At 42.6% G+C, this 23,550-nt stretch overlaps 1 protein-coding gene across 4 annotated transcripts in view; it reads left to right on the plus strand.

The window, feature by feature from the left end:
* The window catches only part of LOC146525140 (SH3 and multiple ankyrin repeat domains protein 2-like), a 355,364-nt gene that overhangs the window by 292,364 nt on the left and 39,450 nt on the right, over positions 1-23,550 (plus strand). For 2 of the 4 annotated variants that reach the window (XM_085161570.1, XM_085161596.1), the window contains 7 exons: positions 8,144-8,279; positions 10,261-10,341; positions 16,587-16,610; positions 17,440-17,478; positions 18,135-18,247; positions 18,768-18,873; positions 20,923-23,419. In XM_085161570.1, coding sequence (XP_085017696.1) covers positions 8,144-8,279; positions 10,261-10,341; positions 16,587-16,610; positions 17,440-17,478; positions 18,135-18,247; positions 18,768-18,873; positions 20,923-23,419 — 2,996 coding nt within the window. The remainder of the gene's footprint in view (positions 1-8,143; positions 8,280-10,260; positions 10,342-16,586; positions 16,611-17,439; positions 17,479-18,134; positions 18,248-18,767; positions 18,874-20,922; positions 23,420-23,550) is intronic. The other 2 variants (XM_085161578.1, XM_085161585.1) reach the window with 2 other exon arrangements.

Genomic DNA, 23,550 nt, shown 5'->3' on the forward strand with positions numbered 1-23,550 from the left:
ACATGTGAAAATGCAGAGTTTCACACACACTTTTGTTTTTCACACTTCTTTATCCACACTCTTGTACTCTTTGTTCCTGGCTGCCACTCACTGCTGACTGCTGAGCTCACTGCTGAGGAGAGGATAATTAGTTACACCCAGCTGGTGCGCCAAAACCAAAACCATACTGCGCACATTCATCTTGCACTGCTGGATTCCAGTATGCCGTGGATACCTGGCCATGGGAAGGTGTTTAGCTCAAACTTGCAGCATACACCTGGTGGTTGGGTCAGCTCGAGTGTGATTAGCATGTTTACGTCTGCCCAAATGAAACAGATCAAGGTAGAAAACAAGTTCACTTTATTCTGACTAAAGAGCTCAGGTGTAAAAACAGCCGCAGAGACGTACATTCAGAATACTTATATGTAAGTAAAGCTATTACAGTAGAGCTTCAGTAGGGAAAATTAACGACCTACTCCTTCCTTTTTATTTTAATTCTATAATATTTTTTATATATTATCTTTTTTTTTAAGATAATAAATGTGATTATACAGTTTTTTCGAACCAAGCTCAATTTGTCAGATTTTTCTGGTCCAAATAAACAGATCTGACCAATCGGAAGACTGCATTTAGCAAAAAGTGCACACTGGTACCAAATATACTGTATTTTTTCGAACCATAAGGCGCATTAAGCGAAACCAAACAGTCAGATAAGTCAAACTTTACTCAGCTCATTCTTCTTGCTTCCTCCACTTTCGTACCATTGATTCATTAATGCTGAATTCTCTGCAGCTGCTCTATTCCCATGTTGTTGCAGTATATTAATGACTAACCTCGTATTGTGGATGGATTATCTCAGTTGTTCTCCTGACTGAAGTTTGGTCCGTTTACAGCATCCTGCCATGTGATTGCATTTGTCTCTAACCATCAGGAACCTTCACGTTAACTTTTATCGAGTGGAAAAAAGTTAGCGTTCATCCTCCAGCTTCACTGTGTTTATGTTATGCTAACATAGCTGTGTCGCTAGCAATCACGTAGCACATTATTATATACCAGCTAGCCCAACTTCAGTAACCCTACAAACGTCACTGCTGTTTAGTTTTCTGTCTTCATTTATGTTGGAAGTGATAGCAGAGCTGTACGTTTGAATTTTTTCAGAAATCTCTCAGTCAGAACATGCTATATCATGTTTAGGTGGAAGCTAGCAAGCTAACTTCCTGCTAACTCTGTTACATTTAATAAATTCTGTTTTCATGGATGCCTGGATGTTAAACTTCATTGTTACACCTGGTAAAGCAGCAACGCTGATCATTTTATTAAAGATGAAAGAATTTAGACAGTTTTTAACTCTCAGTGATGCTGCAGTGTTCGTTTGACTTTGAGACCTGAAGCCGACGGAGTTTAGGACCCAGATGACTCCGCGAGGCTCCTGACTACGGTAGCCGTAATGCTTCAGCAATCCATCAAGCGGTGCGGCTTCGTAGCTTACCAAAGTCGTATTAAACATTCTTTGACAGATTTTTGTGCGCCGTGTACCGCATAAAATCGGTTCGAGGTCAGTAAGCACAACCAGAATTCATACATAAGGCGCACTGTCAATTTTTAAGAAAATTAAAGGATTTTAAGTGCACTTTGTGGAAATAGTAAAATGACACTATTGTACCTAAGACACACAAATAAACTCCGCTCTGGCTCACTGAACTGATTCTTCTGCCTCCTCAGATGTGTTCCCAGTTCTGCCCCACTGACATCCTGATATATGTATGAAAGCAATCGTAATACAGCTTCAACTGCTGGATCAAACCATGCAATTCTTCCTGTGAACTGGATGAACCACAGTCTCTGTTTCTTCCTTTTCGCTAAATGTTTTTTGAGGAACTTTAGGACCAGCACATCATCACTTCATGTCAACCTAATTTTTGTTCTTTTTTCTGAGGACGAATTCTCTGCAAAACCGCAACAGTGCGTGTAGATGCTGTTTTTATGCATTGTGTTTAGCTTGTAATGTCCTTAAGTATAAGAATAACTTAATTGATCCAAGAGGGAAATTCATGTGTCTGACATAGCTCACCTGCTATTTGTATGGGTATTAAAAAGCCTGATGGCTGTGGGTGCAAATGATTTTCTATATGTATGTATGTGTTTAACAACAGTAGGAGAGGAGTTTTGCAGTACTGATGTTTTCTGTTCCATAAAGATGTTGTAAAGCGGGTGATAAGACTTATTCAGGATGGCTTCTAACGTCTTTAGGATGCATCTTTCCACCACCTACCCCAGCATGCCCAGCCTGGCTCCAATTACAGAGCCAGCCTTCCTCACTAGTTTGTCCAGTCCTCTTGTAGTCTTACTTCTGTTGCTGCTTAAACAGCAGACCCCATCATACAACAGCACATTTGTCACCATAGACTGATAGAACATCTGCAGCAAGTTACTCCAGATGTGAAGAGATCTTTGTTTCCTTAACAAAAGGAGGCAACGATCATCAAATATCATTTCCTTTGTCTTAGAGGTGTTCAATATGAGGTTGGTTTTGTGACTCCAGTCGCTGAAGGCTTTTACAAGATCCCTATATTCAGATTCCTGTCCATTTCTGATGCACGACACAATGGCAGGGTCAGCCAAGTATTTCTGGATTTGGCAGGACTCAGAGTTGTATTTGAAGTCTGCTGTAAACAATGTGAAAAGGAACACCCAGGACAGTCCCTCGTCAAGCCCCCATGCTGCTCATTTATGTCCCAGAGACACAGTTACCCAAACTGACAAACTGTGGCCTTTCTGTGAGATAGTCTGTAATCCAGAAAACAGAGAAGGAATCTACTCCCATCTCTGTGACCTTGTCTTTTCGGGTTGGATGGTATTGAAAGGACTTGAAAAATCAAAGAACATAACTCTCACATGAGCGCCACATTGCTCCAGATGAGCTAGGGCTCTGTTTGCATGCAAACTGCAGAGGAAGTTTGTCTTTGATCTCAAGTCTCAGTCGGTGAAGAATCAGCCAAGTTTTTCATGATATGCGATGTGAAGGCCACGGGTCTATAGTCGCTCAGTTCAGGTGGACGCTTTATTTTTGGTACCGGCACAGTACGGGATGTTTTCCACAATGTCGGCACCTGCCCCAGTTGTAGGGCTTTCGTCGCTTTGGCTCTCGACGAAGGCGGTCGCACTTTTCTCCTCTCCCTTGCCTTCCCTGCTTAGCTTCTGTGTCCTTGTCTAGTCTCGTCTATTTTCTACTCTTGCCCTGGTACACTCTCTCACAGTCTGTTCTCTAAAACCTAAAAGAGGAACTATGGATTTGATCAACTGGTCCCTGAATGCAATTGACACCCTCTTCTCAACGAGAAGCCTGGGCTCGGGTGAGCCTGAGTGTCCTGGAGGGACGTTCCCTGCTGGATACACAATGGACGGGTGGCATAACTGGAGGGTCATGTGCCTGGCGGGACTGTCGATCGAGGACATTGAAGATATCTACCTTTTCGGAACCATGATAACACGGTTCTTGCTGATCAGAGCTGGCTTGGCCCTGGCTAATCGAAGATTAAAGAAAGCGGAATCGGCTGTTCAAACCCCCACAAGGCTGCCCGCTGGGATTGAAACGATGGGACGAGTTGTGAGTTCTCAAAATGGGCTCATTGAGCACAGCACGGATAAGATCTTGGAGAAGCTTGAGGCTGCCGTGAACACTCAGAATAAGACCTCTGAGCGAAAATTGGATAACATCTTGGAGAAGCTCACTGCGGTCGTGAGTTCTCAGAATTTGCTCTTTGAGCGCAAGAATGACAACATCATGGAGCGTAAGATTGATAACATCTTGAAGAAGCTCGCAGCTGTCCAACGGACAACAGAGAACAGTGTGGACTGCTAGAACAGCTTTGAAATTTACATGAGTTGTTCGCACTAAAGTAAAAACCATCATTTCATGCGGCTACCATTTCGGCGCCAGCTGAACATAACAAATTCTCACCCTGATAACAGACTGTGTTTAGACTGTACCTTCCTACCCTACGCAAGGCCAGGGTCGGCTGGAAGACTGTTTACTTAGCCTGGCAGGGCGAAGGACACTCTATCAGCTAACTCAGGACACACACACACATACACATACACTGATACACACTCATCCCCCTCCCTTTCCAAACGCCTTCGATGCTTGTTCCCTCCCGGGGCAGATGGCGGGTCGACTGGACCAGCGCAGATATGCTGCAGGACCGGATGCGCTGTCTACACCGGCTCTCTCTCACCCTTACCCGCCCCTGTTGCTTGTCTTGTGTTTCTGTGGTGTATTGACAGTCATGTGCTTTTTGTGCCCGGGTGTTTTTTCTGTTCTCAAACTGTTCTCCCATTAGGAGCTCAGTCTGAGTGGAGTTTTTTTCTCCTCCTCTCACTTCATGTTGTGTATTTTCATTGTTTTTCCTATCAGCCTACCTCTCTGACATGTCTTCCCAATGTGATGTTTGTGTAAAGTTTGGTCAGAAGGTTCCTTTGTAAGTGCGCATGCGCCGTAGCGTGCTGCCTGCTGTAACCTATAATTTCCTTCTGGATTAATTAAGTGTTCTGATTCTGATTCTGATAGACTTAGAGGTTGACACAGTTGGGTAGCACCATCTGGGCCATCAGCCTTCCCAGAGCATAGTCTTCCTAGCTGCAGTCTCATCCCTCTCACTGTGCAGATAAAGGAGGAGGCACAGGTGTAAGAGGGGAAGTAGCTGCCATAGTAGAAGTGCAAGGCAAGGTGGAGCTGTGGTGGAAAAGCACACTTGTGGAGGAGAATTAGGAAAAGATGGAAGAAGAAGACATCTCCCATAGCTAGAGCAAAGAGTTTAGATTTTATCTAGAAAACCACATGAAAATGCTTTCATGCGGTGATCGTGGCTCAAGAGTTGGGAGTTCGTCTTGTAATCGGAAGGTTGCCGGTTCGAGCCTCGGCTTGGACAGTCTCGGTCGTTGTGTCCTTGGGCAAGACGCTTCACCCGTTGCCTACTGGTGGTGGTCAGAGGGCCCGGTGGCGCCAGTGTCCGGCAGCCTCGCCTCTGTCAGTGCGCCCCAGGGTGGCTGTGGCTACAATGTAGCTGCCATCACCTGTGTGTGAATGGGTGGATGACTGTATATGTAAAGCGGTCCGTGACTCGTTTCGTACCGGGCCGCGAGAGCTGAGGCTCAGGTGTGAAATGTATAGTTTTCAGGGTTTTTATCGGTTTTCAGCGTTATTTTGTTATCGTTTTTATCGTTTACTCTGTTTTCCTGGGTCTTTTCACGTGTGTTATGAATAAATTTTCTTTTTTTCGGTACCGGTACTAGTTTTATTTTGTTGTATTTATCCGCAACACCTTAAAGTCCATGAAAATATTGTCGGGCATAAACCGGTCCGTGGCGCACAAAAGGTTGGAGACCGCTGCTCTTAATTGTTGTGACACGTGTTCGAAATGCAGAGAGGTGCGCTCGATTTGCCACACGGAGCAGCGCGAGAGTAAAGCACGAGGGAGGGGCTAATAATCGGCTCAGTTATTTTTAATGATCGTTGAAAGCCCAGATCGTAATCGAGATTAAAATTCGATTAATTGAGCAGCCCTAGATGTGATGATCTGAGGAGTTTGGAGGCTCAGTTGACATCTTGGGGTGTTTGTGATATGATTGTGTTTAGTTGTTAGGTATACATCAAAGTAGTGTGATTTTACAGATACAGTGAAATAGGTAGTGTAAAAATGCTAACATAACTTATCACTATTTAATCAACATTTCAAAATCAGACAAGATATATTTGCATATTTTACAAATTTTACAAAGTTTTGAACACATAAAATAGTACAGTTTCTATTGCTGCTTTTGCTTATAGTTTGATGTTCAGTGAGAGAAATCTAGTCGGTTTTGTGCTTGAATAAGTGCATAAAAGTCAGGTTCACTATCCAATTATTCTCTTCCACTTAACCTTATCAGGATCACCTACTCCAGCTACCATAGGGCAAGAGCTGGGGAACACCCTGGCACAGTGCTAACACAGAGAAACCGATAACAACCCCACCGCCATGCTGCCCCATGGCTCTGTGTCTTAGGTGGAAATATAAAGGTCAAAATCCATCACTGGGAATGTTTACTAACATATAAAGCTAGCCATCGTCTGGGCATCTCTCTTGATGTATGGAACGTTCTCCTCTTTAAGAGAAGAATGAAAATCCAGCACTGATACCGACTTAAAGTGCTTTTTTTGGACAGCCACCATCACAGCTGTGTCACAGACATCTCAGCTTTCCTCCAAGAACAAAAAGTCCAAATTGTTTGTTTTTAATTGAAGCTTCAGATTTCACCGTGTTAAAAATTAAAAAGCATCTACTAGGGTATGAAAAGGAAAGTTTAAAATGGTGTGTGTTTATTTGCATAGTCAAAAGCAATGAGTGGGAGTGTGTTGGATGCATTATTATATGAGCTGATGTTTATGACGTATACATGGAGAAACATACGCGAGGGCAGCAGCCAGGCTCCTTTTTGAATTTTGCAGCTATGAAGATTTTGTTGATTCCTTCAGCTGCTTATTGTTTGTTAATCAATTTCCTGGTTTCATTGTCTTTTATTTGGATGTACAGAGGTGTAAAAAGTCTGTTCTCTTGTCTGTCACTGTTATGTAGAAGGAGATTGTACAACTCTGGCCTGTACGTTGCTGTGAAATAAAGTATTTGTCCTTTCCTGAATGTTTCAGATCATCCAACTAGCTTTAATATACTTTAAAAATAACCCCTGTGAATACTGAATGAGTATTTAATTCATTAAGGTCAGTTTTCATGATTCAGCAATAAGAAAGAGATTTTGGCAAAAATTGTCGAGATGTCAAAAACATCTTGATCATCACCGAGACTTTTGGGGAAATTACAAAAGTCACCGAGACAAAATGTAAACTTTTTGGGGGTTTTGGACGAGCTACGTCCAGACGAACAGAATCAACCTTTTGGGATTTACTTACCTGGATGATTGAGCATGCATCAAGACACTTTGATTACGGCTAAGTGTAAACAGAATTGTATGCAGCCCGTGGGTGAACCCTGGGTAATTATCTTGTTTTCTCATGACAAGCGTTTATCCACAAAGCTCAATATTTTGCTTTCAACAGAATTTTGTTGGTGGTTTTTGTAATTATGTGATCTTTGCAGATTCCAAATTCTAAAGCAACGTAGCAACAGTCCTAATTTTCCTTCATTTAGACAGCTTCTCGGTTTGCAGACTAACACAATATTTTTCAGCTCCATGCGTCTCAAAGCTGCTTTTATCATTCTATGAAAGTTTTTGTGATCAAGGAATCCCATCTGGAAAAGAAATAGTAAAAACTTCTATGATTTACTCATGAAAGTGGCCACTTTCTCATTACTTTCATATATTGTTTTAGTAAGTATCCAAAACATACAAGTTTCATTATATAATTCTTCAAGGGATCTTATATCTGTTTTCACTCTTGTATGCTTTTCATACAAGTTTCACACAAGACAGATACAAACTTTATAAGATTTATATAAATCTTTTCCATATGGGATGGTTCACACCAGCCGGTCTTTCAACAGTCATGGTCAGAGGTTTTGACAACGGCACAAGTTTGTTTTTCATGCACTTTGCAGGTTTTAATTTAGAACATTATATACACGTTTCTATGATATTGTGAAGAAGAATTACAAGGATTTAATGTTTCAAAATCTTTTAATGGGAAATAAATAAATTAGTTTTGGCCACAGCTGTAGAGAAGTTCAGTGCTGAACTTTGTACATCTTCATTTATACATTTATGTGCTGAGACAGAACAGCTGACTCAAACTAGCTCATGGCACAGTTGTTAGCACAGAGACTCACTCGCTTTAATTGCCTGAAATATGTCTACACAGTGTGTTCAATAAAAATACATTTTAGTAACGTTTTAAATCAAACTAGTGGAGGTGGTGGCTGGAGAGACAGTTTACCAGTCTGGTTGGTTTCCAGTAGAAAATGATGGTTTGCACTGTGAAGCCATACTTGCACTTTTCACAGTTTCTTTTGTGTTGAATTTTGCATCTTCAGATTTAAACGAGCAGCAGTTTTCTCCCACACAAAGCTGAGGTGTCGGTCCAGTGTTTACATGTTTGTGCTGTTCATAAACACGCAGTTAATAACATAAGCAAAGACGCAGGATAAGAAAACTTTTGGTTTGTTTGTGGCAGGTGAACCAGGAGAATGTGGTGAAGGTGGGCCATCGACAGGTGGTCAACATGATCCGCCAGGGAGGCAACCGGCTCCTGATTAAGGTGGTGACAGTGAGCCGGAATCTGGACCCTGAGGACACAGCACGCAAAAAAGGTACAGCAGCTCCGAGATGAGGCTGAAAATGGCTGCCAGTCGTGTTTAGACATGGATTCAAGAATATAATTGTCATGAGGTGCTTCAGCTGAGGAGCAGCAGAGCACAGTACATGTACCTCCTGTATTAAAATATTAAAGTGACACTGACTGATGATTTAGTTCACTATCATCTGTATAGCTAGAAGAAATCTCAGCGCAAATCCTCTTTAATATCCAAACATCCATCCATTCGCTCCCACTTTTCCAATTCAGGGTCCCGGGAGGAGCTGGAGCCTATCCCAGCTGTCACAGGGCATGAGGCAGGGTACACACATATAGAGACAGACCGGTCACGCTCAGATTCATACCTACAATAAATTTATAATCACCAGTTAACTAATGTGTTTGGACTGTGACAGGAAGCTGGAGAGACATGGGAAAAACATGAAAACTCCAAGCAGGATCTCCTTGATGTGAGGTCACAGTGCTAGAGACCAACAGAGGTCAGCTAGAGGTCAACAGGAAGAGACCTCCAACAAAGCCATTATCAGGGAGGTCATCTACTGAAACTGGCTGGGGGGAAAAGAAGGACTGTGTAATAATTAGGGATGGGTATCGTTTAGGTTTTATCCGATACCGGTGCCAAACCGGTACTTTTGAAACGGTGCCGGTGCTTAAACGGTGCTCAAACCGGTGCTTAAAGAATGGAGAACACAAAATTGGTCCAAAAACCTCTCATGTTCAGCTGTTTTTTTGTAAAAAGATAACAATGTTAGCCTTTTCTGCAGCTATGGGGCATATATGGTATCACTCTTGGCTGGAAGCAGCTTAAACAATGGAAAAAACACAAACTTTGTCCAAAAACCTCTCATGTTTAACTGTTTTCCACTTTTTCTTTGGTCATTTTGCCTTTTTGTCCAGGGTGAAGGGAGTATCTGCCATCAAACAAGAAGACAGCTGCATGTAGCTATGATGATGTTTGCTAGTTCACCTTACATGCATTAATGTAATAACGTGGTTAGCCTACTCAACGTAAATTACACACGAACAACATTAAGCTACTCACGCAGAGAAGAACGGCTGCTGCTGCATCATCATCATCATCATTTCTGCTACACTGGCAGGGCTAGGGGCCAGGACTCTCCTCTTTGGGTTTTTGGGGGATGTTGCTAACTCCGGGTCCAATAACAGGCAACCCATCCGCAGTAGATGTGCTCGGTGTGAGGTCTCGCAGCAAGCTATCAAATACGGCGCATTTTTCGGCTTTAAAAAAAAAACGCTATGCGTCGCCAGGTGTTTCATCAGATTTGAGGTGTTACCTCCTTTGACAGTATCACAGTATCACCTTAAAGCACTTGTTGCAGCTGCTGAGTTTGCATCTTTTGCTGTGAAGTACAGCCAGACTTTGAACGCGTCGCCTTGGGCGTTTTTAATCTGTAGCTCTGCTCTAAAAGAACGTACGTACCTGGACCCGCCTACTATCCTCAGAAACGTAAAATGATTGGCTAGAATTCAAAGTGTATCACAACTCAGGAAAAAAAAAAAGCACCGAAATAAAGCACCGAAATGTGCGCTGCTTTTCGGTCTGGCTACTACCGTTTATGTCAGAACCGGTGCCATCATGGCACCGGATACCGGTACCCATCCCTAGTAATAATACCCCTCAATGACCAACTCTGTGCTTAGGATACAAACAGCAAACACGAGAGGTCAGACCAGGTGGTTTTAATACAAACTAGACAAAATCTACACATGGAAATAAGCAAACCTTTAAATGTTTGTCAAAAATCTCTGATCAGAATATTGCTTTTGTCTCTGTGTTGTTCTGATACTCTATTATATTTTGTTATCATCAGAAGATATTTCTAATTTGATCCTTTTCCCTCAGTGAAATTTTTTCCCCCTTCGCTCGACTGATCGATTAAAGATTTACCTGAAAAGGTTTGACGCCTCCAGATCACTGCCTGCTTTTGGTCACATGTCTGTTTCTCTCTGCTCAGCTCCTCCACCTCCAAAGAGAGCCCCCACCACAGCCCTGTCAATGCGCTCAAAGTCGATGACGTCTGAACTCGAGGAACTCGGTAAGAGCTGCAGTTTTGACTTTGGTAACTCACAATGGCAAATGGGAGCAAGTGTCTCACAGAAGATCTTTTTTGTACCTCTTTCTCATGATTGGTTAATCTCTCAATAGTGGATAAAGGTAAGCAGATAATGCTGTATAACCTTCTGCCATCCATTATGCCCAACTCCATATTCATTTGCTCACAGTGGCTGATTGAGGCTTTTGTTCAGACTAATGCAATATGCGTTTCCATCATCTGGTCGCTTTAGTTTGTCTTAAAGAAGAAAATAGAAGAAAAACGCTTTTCCTCCCTCATCTCCTCTCCGCCTTTGCATGAAGTGCTCTTGCTTCTGGATGCCCACACTCATCCACACTCATGAGTTGTTGCTTCTGCTGCAAAGAGCAAACGAGTAAAAAGAGCATTGGTGTGACTGTATCGTCTTCGTCTTTCTGTTTGTCCGCGTGTACGATGTAGTGCTGGGCGATATGAAGATATATATTGTGTGGACAGTAGAAAAGTGTCTATCGTGGCTTTCTATCGTTTCTAACCTAATTTTTATAAATTATTACATAAAATATATCATTAACCCTTTAAAGCCGGTCGGAGCAGGCACGCTGCGTTTTGCGTAACTATTATTAAATCCCTGTAAAACTGGAACTACATAAGCTAGCGCAATAATTTTTTTTGCATATGAAACCGGAGGAGTTGTACTTACATCTTATGCCATCAGCTTGTCCTCGGTCACGGTTTCCTTCCACATATGGCTTTGCAAAACTTGCATAAAAAGCACTTGCAGCAACAAAAACATAATATTCCAGAAACACACTTTGCCGATCCGATCAGTTGTTCATAACACTTCCTACGTCCATCAGCGCGAACTATCACATGTCCACCATTAACTGGCCAGAACCGGAAGTGATGTAATTTTCACGGAAATGTAGTTTTTTACTTTTAGGGCCTTATAAGCCTGTACTGGTGTTTTTTTAAAGTCATGTTTGACTTTATGCTTTTCTGTATCGTTTCTGGGATGTTTATAACTCAAATTATGCTGTTGGAAATAGTTTATTTTGATGCACATGCTGTTTTTTTAAATTATAATATTTATTTTCATTTTGCCTGCAGTATATAAAAATTAGTGTATCTCAAAAATAAAACTATGAAGACACTCAAAATAAATTTCCTGTGGTGGGAAACTATTTTGTGCAACTTTTTTGTATTTACAGTTTTGAGGGATAAGCCTCTTAAATTTCTCTAACTAGAAATATATGTTAAAAAAAAAACAAAACAAAAAAAAACAATTTTCAATTTTTTTGCACTTTTTTGCAATTTATGTAGTTACTATGGACTTAATGCATACATATTATTAAAATTTGGGCTATAATGGTTGTATTGATGTATAGCAACCTGAAATGCTCCCACAAATGGCTCCACAGCATGTAAAAATAAGTTCTGGCGGACTTGGTTCTATGGTAGATCTTAAAGGGTTAAATAGCCTGTGGCAAATATATTAGTGTTGTCTTCTCACTATACATACTCTTAACTTTATGCAAGAGAAAATAAAGTATAAAAAATTATATTTTTCACAAAGAAACTCCGTCTTGTGGTTTTGCAACATGGTGCTGCTTTACGTGCACCCGGATTTGCGACATGCTTTATAGAGGTGGGAATCACCATACATCCCACGATACGATATTATCACAATACTTAACGCACGATACGATATTATTGCAATTTTTAAAAATATTTTGCGATATTCAGATTCTGTACATAAAGGTAAACTTTATCAATATTCATTTTATCTAATATCAAAGTCTCACACTCAGTCTTTCTCTCATTTCAGTTTTATTGTTGACAAACTGAACGGTTTGTATTACAGTCTAGTCCAACTTAACTGAATCAACCATCTGGTACAATTATAGCTATTCTGAACTATGCAGTTTATGAAAACTATGCAGCCCCTTCAGCAACTGAAGAATTTGAAATTAAATTAAAACAAAATATAATTTTACATTAAATAAAAAAGTTTTAAACTTAATTAAAATAAAACATGTCTTAAATTAAAATAAGTAAACTGTCATGTTTATTGCTGCCAAAACAAGTTAAACACATTTGGACAGTGAAGGAATGTCAGGATTCTTGCTCAGAAAAAGGATCAACATGCTCTGAAGTCAGAGCACAAAAACCTTTTTTGTAACAAAATATCAATTTCTGCTGTCCCTGTATCGATACATTATTAGCAAACAAAATATCACCATGCTACACAGTATCCATTTTTTCCCCCACCCCTAATGCTTTACGGTAACTCAAAATGATGGACGAGCGACAGGTTGCAGTTTCATGCCCGGACATACAACAGGCAGACGCAGCTACACAAGCAGCCCAAGAAGAAGCACTTTTACCGAAAAGAGGGGGTACGTCTGTGATTTGGTTACATTTTGAGTTCAACAGCACTAACACAGAGCAGAAGACGCCCATTTGCAAGCTATGCTATAAAATTATTCCTGCACTCAATGGCAACACAACAAATCTCTTCTATCACCTACAGAAGGTCCACGAAAAAGAATACTCTAGAATCCAGAAAATCCAAGCTAAACCAAGTTGTGGAATGACGGGAGCAAGTTGGGAAAAGAAAAACTATACCAGCTGAAGATACAGCAGTCTTTCGCACAAGGCACGCCGTATGAGAAAACGTCCCAGCTCCATAAACAAATCACAGGAGCCGTCTCGCGTTATATTTATAAAGGCATGGCCCCTGTTTATGTAGCTGAGAAGGACAGCTTTCAGGACCTCGTCAAAGTCCTTGATCCGAGGAACGTTATGCCCGGTCGTAAGCACTTCAGTAAAGTCGAGTTGCCTCGCTTATATGACGAGGTAAAGAAGGATGTAAAGTAAAGAAGGATGTTTGCAGTGTCGTGCATTATGCCTTGACGACTGACATATGGATGAGCAGAGATACGCAGCCCTACATCAGCGTAACCATCCATTTCATGAACAAAGACCTCTGCGCTCGCTGTTTACAGACTGCGTACTTTCCAGATGACCACAGGTCAGGTGGTATATCGTGATATATATCGTTATCGTGATATAAAATAATTCATATCGTGATAAATATTTTTTCCATATCGCCCAGCACTAGTACGATGTACATTTTAGAGGTGTTTTGTGTTGTCCTGACGCCTCATGACAAACAGTTTCTGAGATGATGCGTTCAAAGGAGACACAGGCCTGAAAGGAGGGCAGCCATGAAATGTGAAAGGAGCATTAGAAGAGGACAAACAATCAATTTATGAGTACCCACACGCATAAATGTCCTACCTTTGTCGTGTAAATTACCTAGACATTATTTATTCCCAGGTGAAGAAAGGTTTTTTGATGTTTGATTTTTACCTGATGTTAAAGTTGTAACCCTTCTTATTATAGTCTGAGGTGATCTGATGACACCTGTCGTTACCGTGATGACACAAATCATGGTTGAGCTGATCCTTTGGTAGACAAACAACAAACAGCAGCAGGTGGATCTCTTTCCACTGTAGCCAGAGGTTTTTAAACAGAATTTAGTAAGTAATAAGTTGTGACTGATGTCACGCTGAACTTGTTTTGCTTGCAGAGGACGTGGATACATGCAGTTTGTTGCATGTGGTTTTTTAAAGCTTGCTGTGGTTGCTGCTAGCTGCTCCATTCAAACTGATCTGCTGGCAAACCCAAACTTACTTGTTCCACTTTGACTTGTTAGGCAGACACATGTTAAAGGAGACCTGTTAGAACTTTTAACCTTTTTTTAAATCTTTGGACTAAAGCAGCATCGCACATTGTCCAAAATAATTGTTATTTGTCTTACACTTGGTCTATGTGCAGCTCATCACACAGATATGATGGCAAAATGTGCAGTAGACACACATGTTCACTGTGTCCGTGCAGACGTTGCTCTAAGCTGCAGTAACAGCACGGGGGGATATTTTATTTCTGTTTAAACAGGAATAACTAACACATTTACATATAAATTAGTGCTGTCAGCGTTAATCTAGTTAAAAAGGCGTTAACGCCATAACTGCATTAACGCAGCAAATCTCCGCTGGACGTGGGGCTGGACGTGGGGCTGGACCGCGCTGACGCCATGCAGCCCCACGCACAGGGCGATCTACGGTAACTCGTTAACAGAGTCAAAGGAGCTTGCAAAGAAAAGCGTCTGGACTTCTTTAAGTTACTTGAAGACGTTTCCCCTCTCATCCGAGAAGCTTCTTCAGTTCTAAGGTCAAATGGTGGAGAGTCCCAGATTTAAACCTAGTGGGAGTGTCCCCCCACAGAGGGACAAAAGGACCCCCTGATGATCCTCTAATCGCCTGAGCCAAGGTGTGAAACTGGGTGTGGGTCCCAATCAGCCAGAGTTTCAGGTGAGCTCATTGTGAAACCTGGCCCCACCTTATCATGTGATTTCCTGAGGTCAGATGGCCCAGGATGTGAGTGGGCGTTAAGGCGTCTGGGGAGGGAACTCAAAACTGGATTATAGATGCTCAGGCGATTAGAGGATCATCAGGGGGTCCTTTTGTCCCTCTGTGGGGGGAAACTCCCACTGGGTTTAAATCTGGGACTCTCCACCATTTGACCTTAGAACTGAAGAAGCTTCTCGGATGAAGGTGAAACGTCTTCAAGTAACTTAAAGAAGTCCAGACGCTTTTCTTTGCAAGCTCCTTTGACTACGATGACCTGGATGACTGAGAACCTTCACAGACTCGTTAACAGAGATTTGCCTCGTTAATGCAGTTATGGCGTTAACGCCTTTTTAATGAGATTAACGCTGACAGCACTAATGTAAATACACATTAGCTGCCTAGCTTCATCGTTTCAGCCAATTACGAACCTTGGAATCTACTTCATACATTTTTTACTCACTGCTGACTTCTTGACTTCAAATGTATAATGCATTTGCATGTGTGCATGCATGAGTGTCCATTTCACATTTTGGAGAGGCACAGTGTGAAATGGACACTGTGGAATACACGTTTCGCTGTGATGCTGGGTTGCATCAGTTTATTTATTCTTAATGAAGTCGTTTTTTCGCTCCCACCTCCCACTCACCAAACACTCTTCTGATTGGCTACCACATGCAAATAAAAAACTATATATACATATGTATAGTTGACTGCATTTAAACTGAATATGATCACGCCATCATGTCATCATATCCAGGAAGTTGTTTCCATAATTTCCTAATAATAATTTCAGTTTCTCTTGGCCAGATGATAGGACAGTTTTCTTCTTTATCTCAGACTGTTTTAAACGAGCTTGGGCCCACATCCTGAAAAAGCATGCTATCCCAATGCTATCCCTCCCATGTTTACCTTAAAAACCTAGATTAAGATTTAGGAGCTGATTAGGGTTTGTTTATTTTTTAAGCGGAGAGAACACACTGGCTGCTTTAAAGTATCAGCCTGATGAAGGAGAATTATTTATGACAGAGAGAAGCTGGGGGAGATGACAGGCAAAACCTCTTTCATGAAGTTAGGAGGAACAATGTCAGTTGGCCATGTGACTATATCACTATATCTTTTGTGGGAATTAGCTTAAATTTGGAGCACAGAACTGGGTCAGACATTTGGAAAAGGAACTGTGACCTGATACAGCGCTCCCCAACCTTTTTGCGCCACAGGTTTAAATGTCAGATAATATCTTTAAGGTGTCACGGATAAATACAACAAAATAAAATGATACGAGCAAGACAAAAACTGTGGTGTTTTGAAAATATAACAATAAACGTGAATTCACTGTGTAATTGTGTAACTTTATTAGCAGCGTCCTCCTGAAATGCACCAACAACCCTGAGAGTAACATCCTCCTCTCTGCCCCTTTATGCTCTCTGGTTGCTATAGTAACACGTAAATATTTCTTTCAAAATAAGACGGACAACTACAACACGAGAAAAGACCCGGGGAAACCCAGTTAGCGATAAAAACTCTGAAAACCATCAATTTCACACCCGAGCCTCAACTCTGGCAGCCCGGCACCAAACGGACTCCCGGTACCAGTCCGAGGCCCGGGGGTTGGGGACCGCTGCCAGAAAAGACATTCAGAAGATATTAGACAACTGAGTAGCATTTACTGAACAGGATCCTTGAATTGTGCTTATTATTGTTAATCAAACGACCAAAATAAGAAGTTCTCACATCTTTCATGAGCCGCCCTCATCACAGGGCAGCTTTTCATGTCTCCGGGGAAAAGCTGTCTGTGTATATGCTCTGAAGACTCTTTTTTTGTCATCCTTTAAGCCACTCTAAGGAAAAAGAAAGGTGGTAAGTTACAGCGGGCATGCTTTCAGTCTGATCTAGTATCTCCAGTGATTGATTTCTGTCCCGTATTCCCCACACAGTCCACCCCACTGTGATTAACTAACACTGTTGTATTTAGTGATTCCTTTTCTGACTCGCTCCATTTCAACCGAATTAAACCAAATGGAGCTACGCCCATAGTGCATTTGCATGATTTACAAAGTGTTTTGATTGCAGCTGTTTCTGTCTTCTAAATGTTGTTAGTGCATGGTTAAATGTCGTAGTAATCACAGGCTTTAGATTCTTCTTACTGAGCATTCCCAGGGTTTGCTTTTGATTAAAGGGGCATGTCACCTCACAGTGCTTCTATGCAGGCAGACCCACAAACCTAATTTGCAACACTATCAGCAGTAAGCATACACTGTTTACGTTCTAGGATCTTTTTACGCTTTAAACACAAAAATATACATAGTGGCAGAGCCTTAATGAGGAATTACAAATGAGTGTGAGTCAGTGTTTTTTCACTATACCTGACCTTTAAAGTTTCATGTTTCTCTTCTTCATGTGTGCATTTTTCTGTAAGCTACTTGTGTGTGTTAGTGTGTGTGTTCATGTGAGGAGGAGGAGGTTTATTCTAGGAAATGTTTCACTCACACATAGGTTTCCAGGGCAACCGTGTTGCATGTTGTTTGATAGGTTGTAGCTGCGATCCAACTGGGAGACAGATCAGAGAGAGAGTGAAAAGGAATGTGCGTCTTTCTGCTATTTCTGTGTGTTTGTGTGGTTTTTACCTCTAACTGTAGTTAAGGTCATTGATGCTCCTTTCCTCCCCTTTCCTCTCCTCTGTGTATAGATGCGCAGAAGAAGAGGATTGTTTTCCAAGTCACTCTAAGTAATCACTCCCCTGATGCATGGAAGCTTTGTACATCCTAGACAGTTGTAGGCAGGTGACACAGTAAGAGGAGAGATCAGGGCTAGCATGTAGCTTCTCTGAGCAAAACCCTTTAGCTGGACTCTATTTGATGGCATCATCACACACCAGAGGGAAGTTCAGGTTTGCCAAATTTGCCATTGATAGCTTTCTCGTGTTGCAGGCAGAGTAAAAAAATAAGATAAAAAAACAATAAAAACACAGAGAAAGGTAATGGCAAGCTTGGCAGGCTTTCACATCCATTGCTCATTTTACATTTAACGAGGGAACGACCCTGAGAGCTGGATGATGCTGCTGAGTCGGCTGTTTGGAAAGAGCTTGCACGGCTTCCAAGGCTGGACATGCCAGACGCATTTCATCAAAGTTGCCCTCTCTCCCCTTCCCCTTGCTCCTCCTCCCTCATACCCCCACACCCACAAAAAAAAGAGTTTCAACTGTTTTTGGTTTCAGTTCCATTCACAATTCGGTGTGGAAACACAAGGAAGGGTCACTGTAAATGACTGAATGAGTAGCTTGCATTTGACCCATCAGATCTGAAACTAAGGCTTTGCAAGTTCACTCCTGCCCCTTGTCACGTTTTTCAGTGCTGACATATTATGACTTGGTTTGCTTTGCAGACAAAGTAGAAGAGATGACCCATGCCCAGAAGACATCGCCTGTTGACATGAAGATAGCCACAATTAAACCACGCCCATCCAGTCGCTGCTTGGTTACGCCAACTGATATGAATGTAAGCATAAGCGAACTCACTTTATGGTGATCATTGTTTCAGATCACTGTTACCCTAAATTAGATTGTTCAGTATCAGGTTGTGTGGCTGTACCCTGTGCTGCTTCCCCAGACTGGATGCCATGATGGAAAACTGTTTGTCCTTTTAGAGCTCCTGTTTTTTAAAATATGTAGTGGAACGCTTCAGAGCTAATGCTGATGTTTAGCAGCCAATTTAAGGTTAGGGTTAAGTTTACGTGTAAAGTGCATGTAAGAGAATTCATTTGAAAGATAACATCTTCCCGTTTCTGAAAGTTTGCTTTATTTAAAACACCTGAAACCAGTAGCTAGTGTCAAAACAGAAAAATTGTCCTCCTATTTGCAAGTATCAGTCAACACCGCCAGTCGCAGGTGATGCCTGACCATGTTATGCATCCTAATGTGTGAATTCCTGTAAGCAAATGCTGTTATTGTTATTTAGAGATCTAATGAAACAATTATATATTCCTAGTTATATTAATAATTTACAATTGACTTTTCAGTCCTTGTATCATGACCGCCAAGGAGTAGCTGTGGTGCCACCCACTGTGCCAGGAGCCTTCCTGGGGATACCTGAGAAGGGCACTATGAAAAAGCAAAAGTCCATAGGTATGATGTATATACAGTAAAAAATATGTGTAGGTGTGTGTGTGAGTGTCCAGTAACCTGTGCTTTTAGCTTGTCATAATATTTTATTAATGCTCTGAGGACTTGCTCTTTGTGGTCTAGCAATATTAAAGCTAATTATAGATAAATTAGAGTGAGCCAGTCAGCAAAGTGTGCTTTCAGGCGATAATATTGGAGGTCATTAAGCATGTGCTCAAACCTCATTCTCACTCCCGAACTAGAGGGATGTCATACATGCTAATGTTGGTTTCAAGTTTTTTGACTTGCAGTGCAATCAGAATTACCACGAAATTATCTTCTTTATCTTCTTTGTGCACAGTAATCCATTCAGGGCCACAAACTGCATAGCCATACTCTTCTCTACACTCTCTGAAAATTAAGGACCTTATTGTCCCTTTAACTATTTCATGCATGAATTATGACAACCTCAAACAGGATTTTTTATTCATCTTTAGGAATGAAAACGTAATTTTGAACTTCATTTTTTTTTAAACATGTACTTTTCCACTAAGGTGGACAACTGATGTGCATGGAGCAGCACATCAGTGTCCAATGTAGTGTCCAATGTAGTTTATATGGAAGTATAACATCAATACTGTAACAATTGCAAGAAAACAGCCTTTGAATATCCACCCACTGTAGTGACCACTAGGGTTGGGCAATATGTAAAAATTTTCCAACCGACAATTGTCAGTCCAATAATCGACGATGTTTATGATATATTTGCGCATGCTCAGACTCAGAGCAATGTAATCATGCACAGACTGATTTGCACATTTACAACACAGAAGAAGTCCTAACATGGACAAACTAATTTAAAAATTATTATTTTTTATTATAATTTATTTTATTTTTTTTATAACTTTATAAATTATAAAAAAATTATAAAATTATAAAATTATTTCTAAAAAAAATTATAAAATTATAAAATTATTTTTTAAAAAAATTATAAAAATTAGGGCTGTCAGCATTAACGCAGCGTTAAAGCACTCATCGCAATTAAGGCGATTAAAATTTTTAATGCGCTCGACCCATCTGGAGCGTAGAATGAACAAGCTCTGGACAAACTGCCCCAAATGCGTTGGCAGAGACATTTCAGGGATTTTGACTCAGTCTGCGCTCCAGATGGGTCAATTATTAATCGCGTTAGTCGTGATGACGGCGCGTTAACGCTGACAGCACTAAAAAAAATTCGATATATTCGTCCAATCGCCCAACCCTAGTGACCACTATTCGTGAAAGGGTTAACGGTATAGAGACTTGTCACGAGGCTGCATCCTCAATGGTACTACTCGGTGGGTGCTTTGTGGTTTGTACCTACAGAGTAGACTCTTAAAACTCTGGTGCAAATTTTATATCTTAATGTAAAAGTTAAAACTGGATACTAGACTAGCCATAGATTTTACCCACATAGACCTTTATTTCTGGTATTATATGTTAGCAAAAACAGGAAATTGATGTGAATTTTTGAGCTAATTTGAGCCGTCAGCTCCTCTGGGTGGCTGGGGCTCAGCAGGTAGGGCGGGTCTTCTACTAATTGGAAGGTCAGCGGTTCACTTCCTGGGTCCAGTCTGCGTGTACTCATGCAAGCTATTGAATGCTGGTTTGCACCCAATGCGTTCATCAGACTGGGAGTGTTTTGCGACCGTTAGACAGCGGGCTAAGGTAGAGAAAAAGGTGCTTGTGTGCTTGGTGAATGAGTCTTGTACTGAAAACGTGCTTTGAGTGTTCAGCGTGGAAAAGGCCTGGATAAGTAGCTCTTATTTCTGTAATAACAGCTACATAACTTCTGTCCTGATTGAACATTTCAATTGGTGAGAATATTCCTACTTACTGTCAAAACAGCAGTTACATTTCACATCTATCTGGCCTCTCACAAATTTCAGGAACCTTTCCTGCATATATAAATAAATCCAGAGAGAGCTAAAGAAGGCATTTCTTTTGGAACTAGGAGGCCAAGCAGGAAGTGAAACAAAGGGATGTCTCCCCTAGGTCCTGAGATAATTATTCTTTCTGCTCCATTTCTTCAAGGTACATCGGAGGATGAGAAACAGGGATTCCTCACACCTCCCCTACTCAAGTTCGCACGCAGTCTCTCTATGCCTGACACCTCAGAGGACATCCCTCCTCCCCCAGCCATTTCACCCCCTTCACCACCTGCCTACAACTCAGCTGCTGGACCTACACCCAAGAGCTATGGCACAACACGACCAAGCTTTACCCAAAACTCGCCCAATGCAGTGACGACCATAAGCCGGACCACCGACGTCGGTACGTTGAGGCGTGGCTATTTCCGTCAGAGCTCTGAGCACTTTGAGAGCACACGAACTCGGGGGCGTACGCCAGTGCCTGAGAACCCGTATTCAGAGGTGGGCAATAAGACGCTGTATGTGCCAGCAAAACCAGCCCGAAGGAAGGGTATGTTAGTAAAGCAGTCTAACGTGGAAGACAGCCCAGAGAAGACGTGTCACATGCCAACAAGTCCATCAGGCCCAGTTTCCATGCCTACTACGCCTGTAGAAAGAACATGCTCCTCTATCCCTATTCCCACCATCATTGTAAAGGAGCCATCCACTAGCAGCAGTGGCAAGAGCAGCCAGGGTAGCAGCATGGAAATTGAGCCTACAACCCCTGAACACCCGCCTCTCACACCTGCTGTCGGTGGAAGTGGAGGTTTACGCCCCGAAGACCCCCTTTCACTAAGCAACCCCTTTGCAGCAGCTATTGCTGGAGCAGTACGGGATCGCGAAAAGAGGCTCGAGGCAAAAAAGAACTCGATTGCCTTCCAGTCAATAGATATCGGGGATGATGACTTGAGTGGTCCCACGCCAACCCCTCGCCTTCGCCAGTCCAAGTCCATTGATGAAGGCATGTTTAGCAGCGACGAGCGTCTTCAAAGGATATTAGCCCCTCCTTTGGCAAAGCAGCTCGGTCGCCCTGTTGGTGGCGGTAGTGGAAATATGACAGATTTCAACACTCCTGAGCCCACAGTTGTTCGGGAGCCACTAAACACTAGAACAGGGCAGTGTCCCAACCTGGACAGTCCTGTTAGCCTCCCAGCCACTCCTCCTAAGAGCCACTACAGGGCCAATGGAACCTACCTCCATCCTGTCACTGGCAAGCCGTTGGACCCTAATTCTCCACTAGCTCTGGCCCTTGCAGCTCGTGACCGGGCCATGAAAGAGCAACAAAACCATCCTCAGAATCAGTCCCAAAATAATCCTCAGGTTCAACAACCCCCCAAGCATGAAGCCCAGTCGCTGCCAGTTCAGCAAAGTCACAAACCTGACCTCAACCAGCCTCTATTTATTGACACCAAACTCCGCTCTGGAATCGAGACGAGTTTTGCTGCAATCTCCACGGCAACAATGGGACGGCCTGGCCGAGGTGGCCTTCAAAGACAAATGACAGAGCAGAAGTACGAGTCTGACGGAGCACGGGAAGAACGGCAGCATCAGGCACTTGAAGAGAGGAAAAGCGCACCAGCAGATGTGGCAGACACGTCACAGCCCAAGTCAGCTGGATTACTGATGGTTCACACCAGCACAGACATAAGCAACAAGGTGAACAACCAAGAGGCCGAGGGGCAGGACAGCAACCGACCGTCTGAGCTGAAAGATCCAAACCAGCCTGATCCTCTTAGTTCTTCAACACTGTCCACTCCACAGCCACCCACATTAAGGAGGAGGAGCATTCCTTTAGGCGAATCCATGGACGAACCTGTAAAACTGCCCTTTCGCATCCCTCCTCCCCCTCTGGCCTCAGTTGACATTGATGAAGAATTTGAGTTCTCAGAACCCCTCCCCCCACCTCTGGAGTTTGCAAACAGTATTGACATTCCTGATGACCAGGCTAGTGCCATTGCAGAGATGATTCAGCAACAGAGACGGAATGGGGGACCTTCTCTACCCCCATACCACCCTCACGCCCCACCACCTGTCACTGATCAACACAGAAGGATGGCAAACAATATGCCCCCCTCGTATCCCCCTCCACCTGACCCAGAATCAGGGGTAGGTGACTCAGGCATTGAAGAGGTGGACAGCCGCAGTAGTGGGGATCCTCAGCACATGGAGACCACCAGCACAGTGTCTAGCATCTCCACCCTGTCATCAGAAGGAGGCTTCTGTGACAGTGCTTTGGAGAGCCTCTATGCCACTCCAGACGGCCACGCCTTCCTGGTGGATCGGCCCCCTGTGCCACCAAAGCCCAAGAGCAAGTCTGTCATTAATAGAACGTCACTTTATCACGACGCTCTCATTGAAGAGCCACCAGAGTCTTATGGGTCACCGCCTCAGGCCCCTCCTCCCTCGTCCTCTGAACCTCCTAGGACTCCTACTCAAAGGACCTCCAAGCTGTGGGGTGATCAGCCCCCTGAGCTACGCAGCCCCCCATCCACACCAGACTCCAAGAACACAGTTATCACTGAGCTGAGCACCATTCTACAGCATATGAATCGCGACAGGCCAACCAAGCCAGGAGAAAGCCTTGACTCCCCAACAGGCACCAGAGGGGGCTTCGGAACAAGGTATGTGAAGTCTTTTCTTACTTTAGTTTTTCCTTTCTTCTGCTGTTTAGATTTTGTTCATGTGTCATTTGTTTATTTTGCACCTTTTTCATGTTAGTGCTTAGTTACGTAAGAACTTTATTCACTGTAGA

This window comes from Neolamprologus multifasciatus, chromosome 1 (genome assembly GCF_963576455.1).
Source record: "Neolamprologus multifasciatus chromosome 1, fNeoMul1.2, whole genome shotgun sequence".
Taxonomy (NCBI): Eukaryota; Metazoa; Chordata; class Actinopteri; order Cichliformes; family Cichlidae; genus Neolamprologus; species Neolamprologus multifasciatus.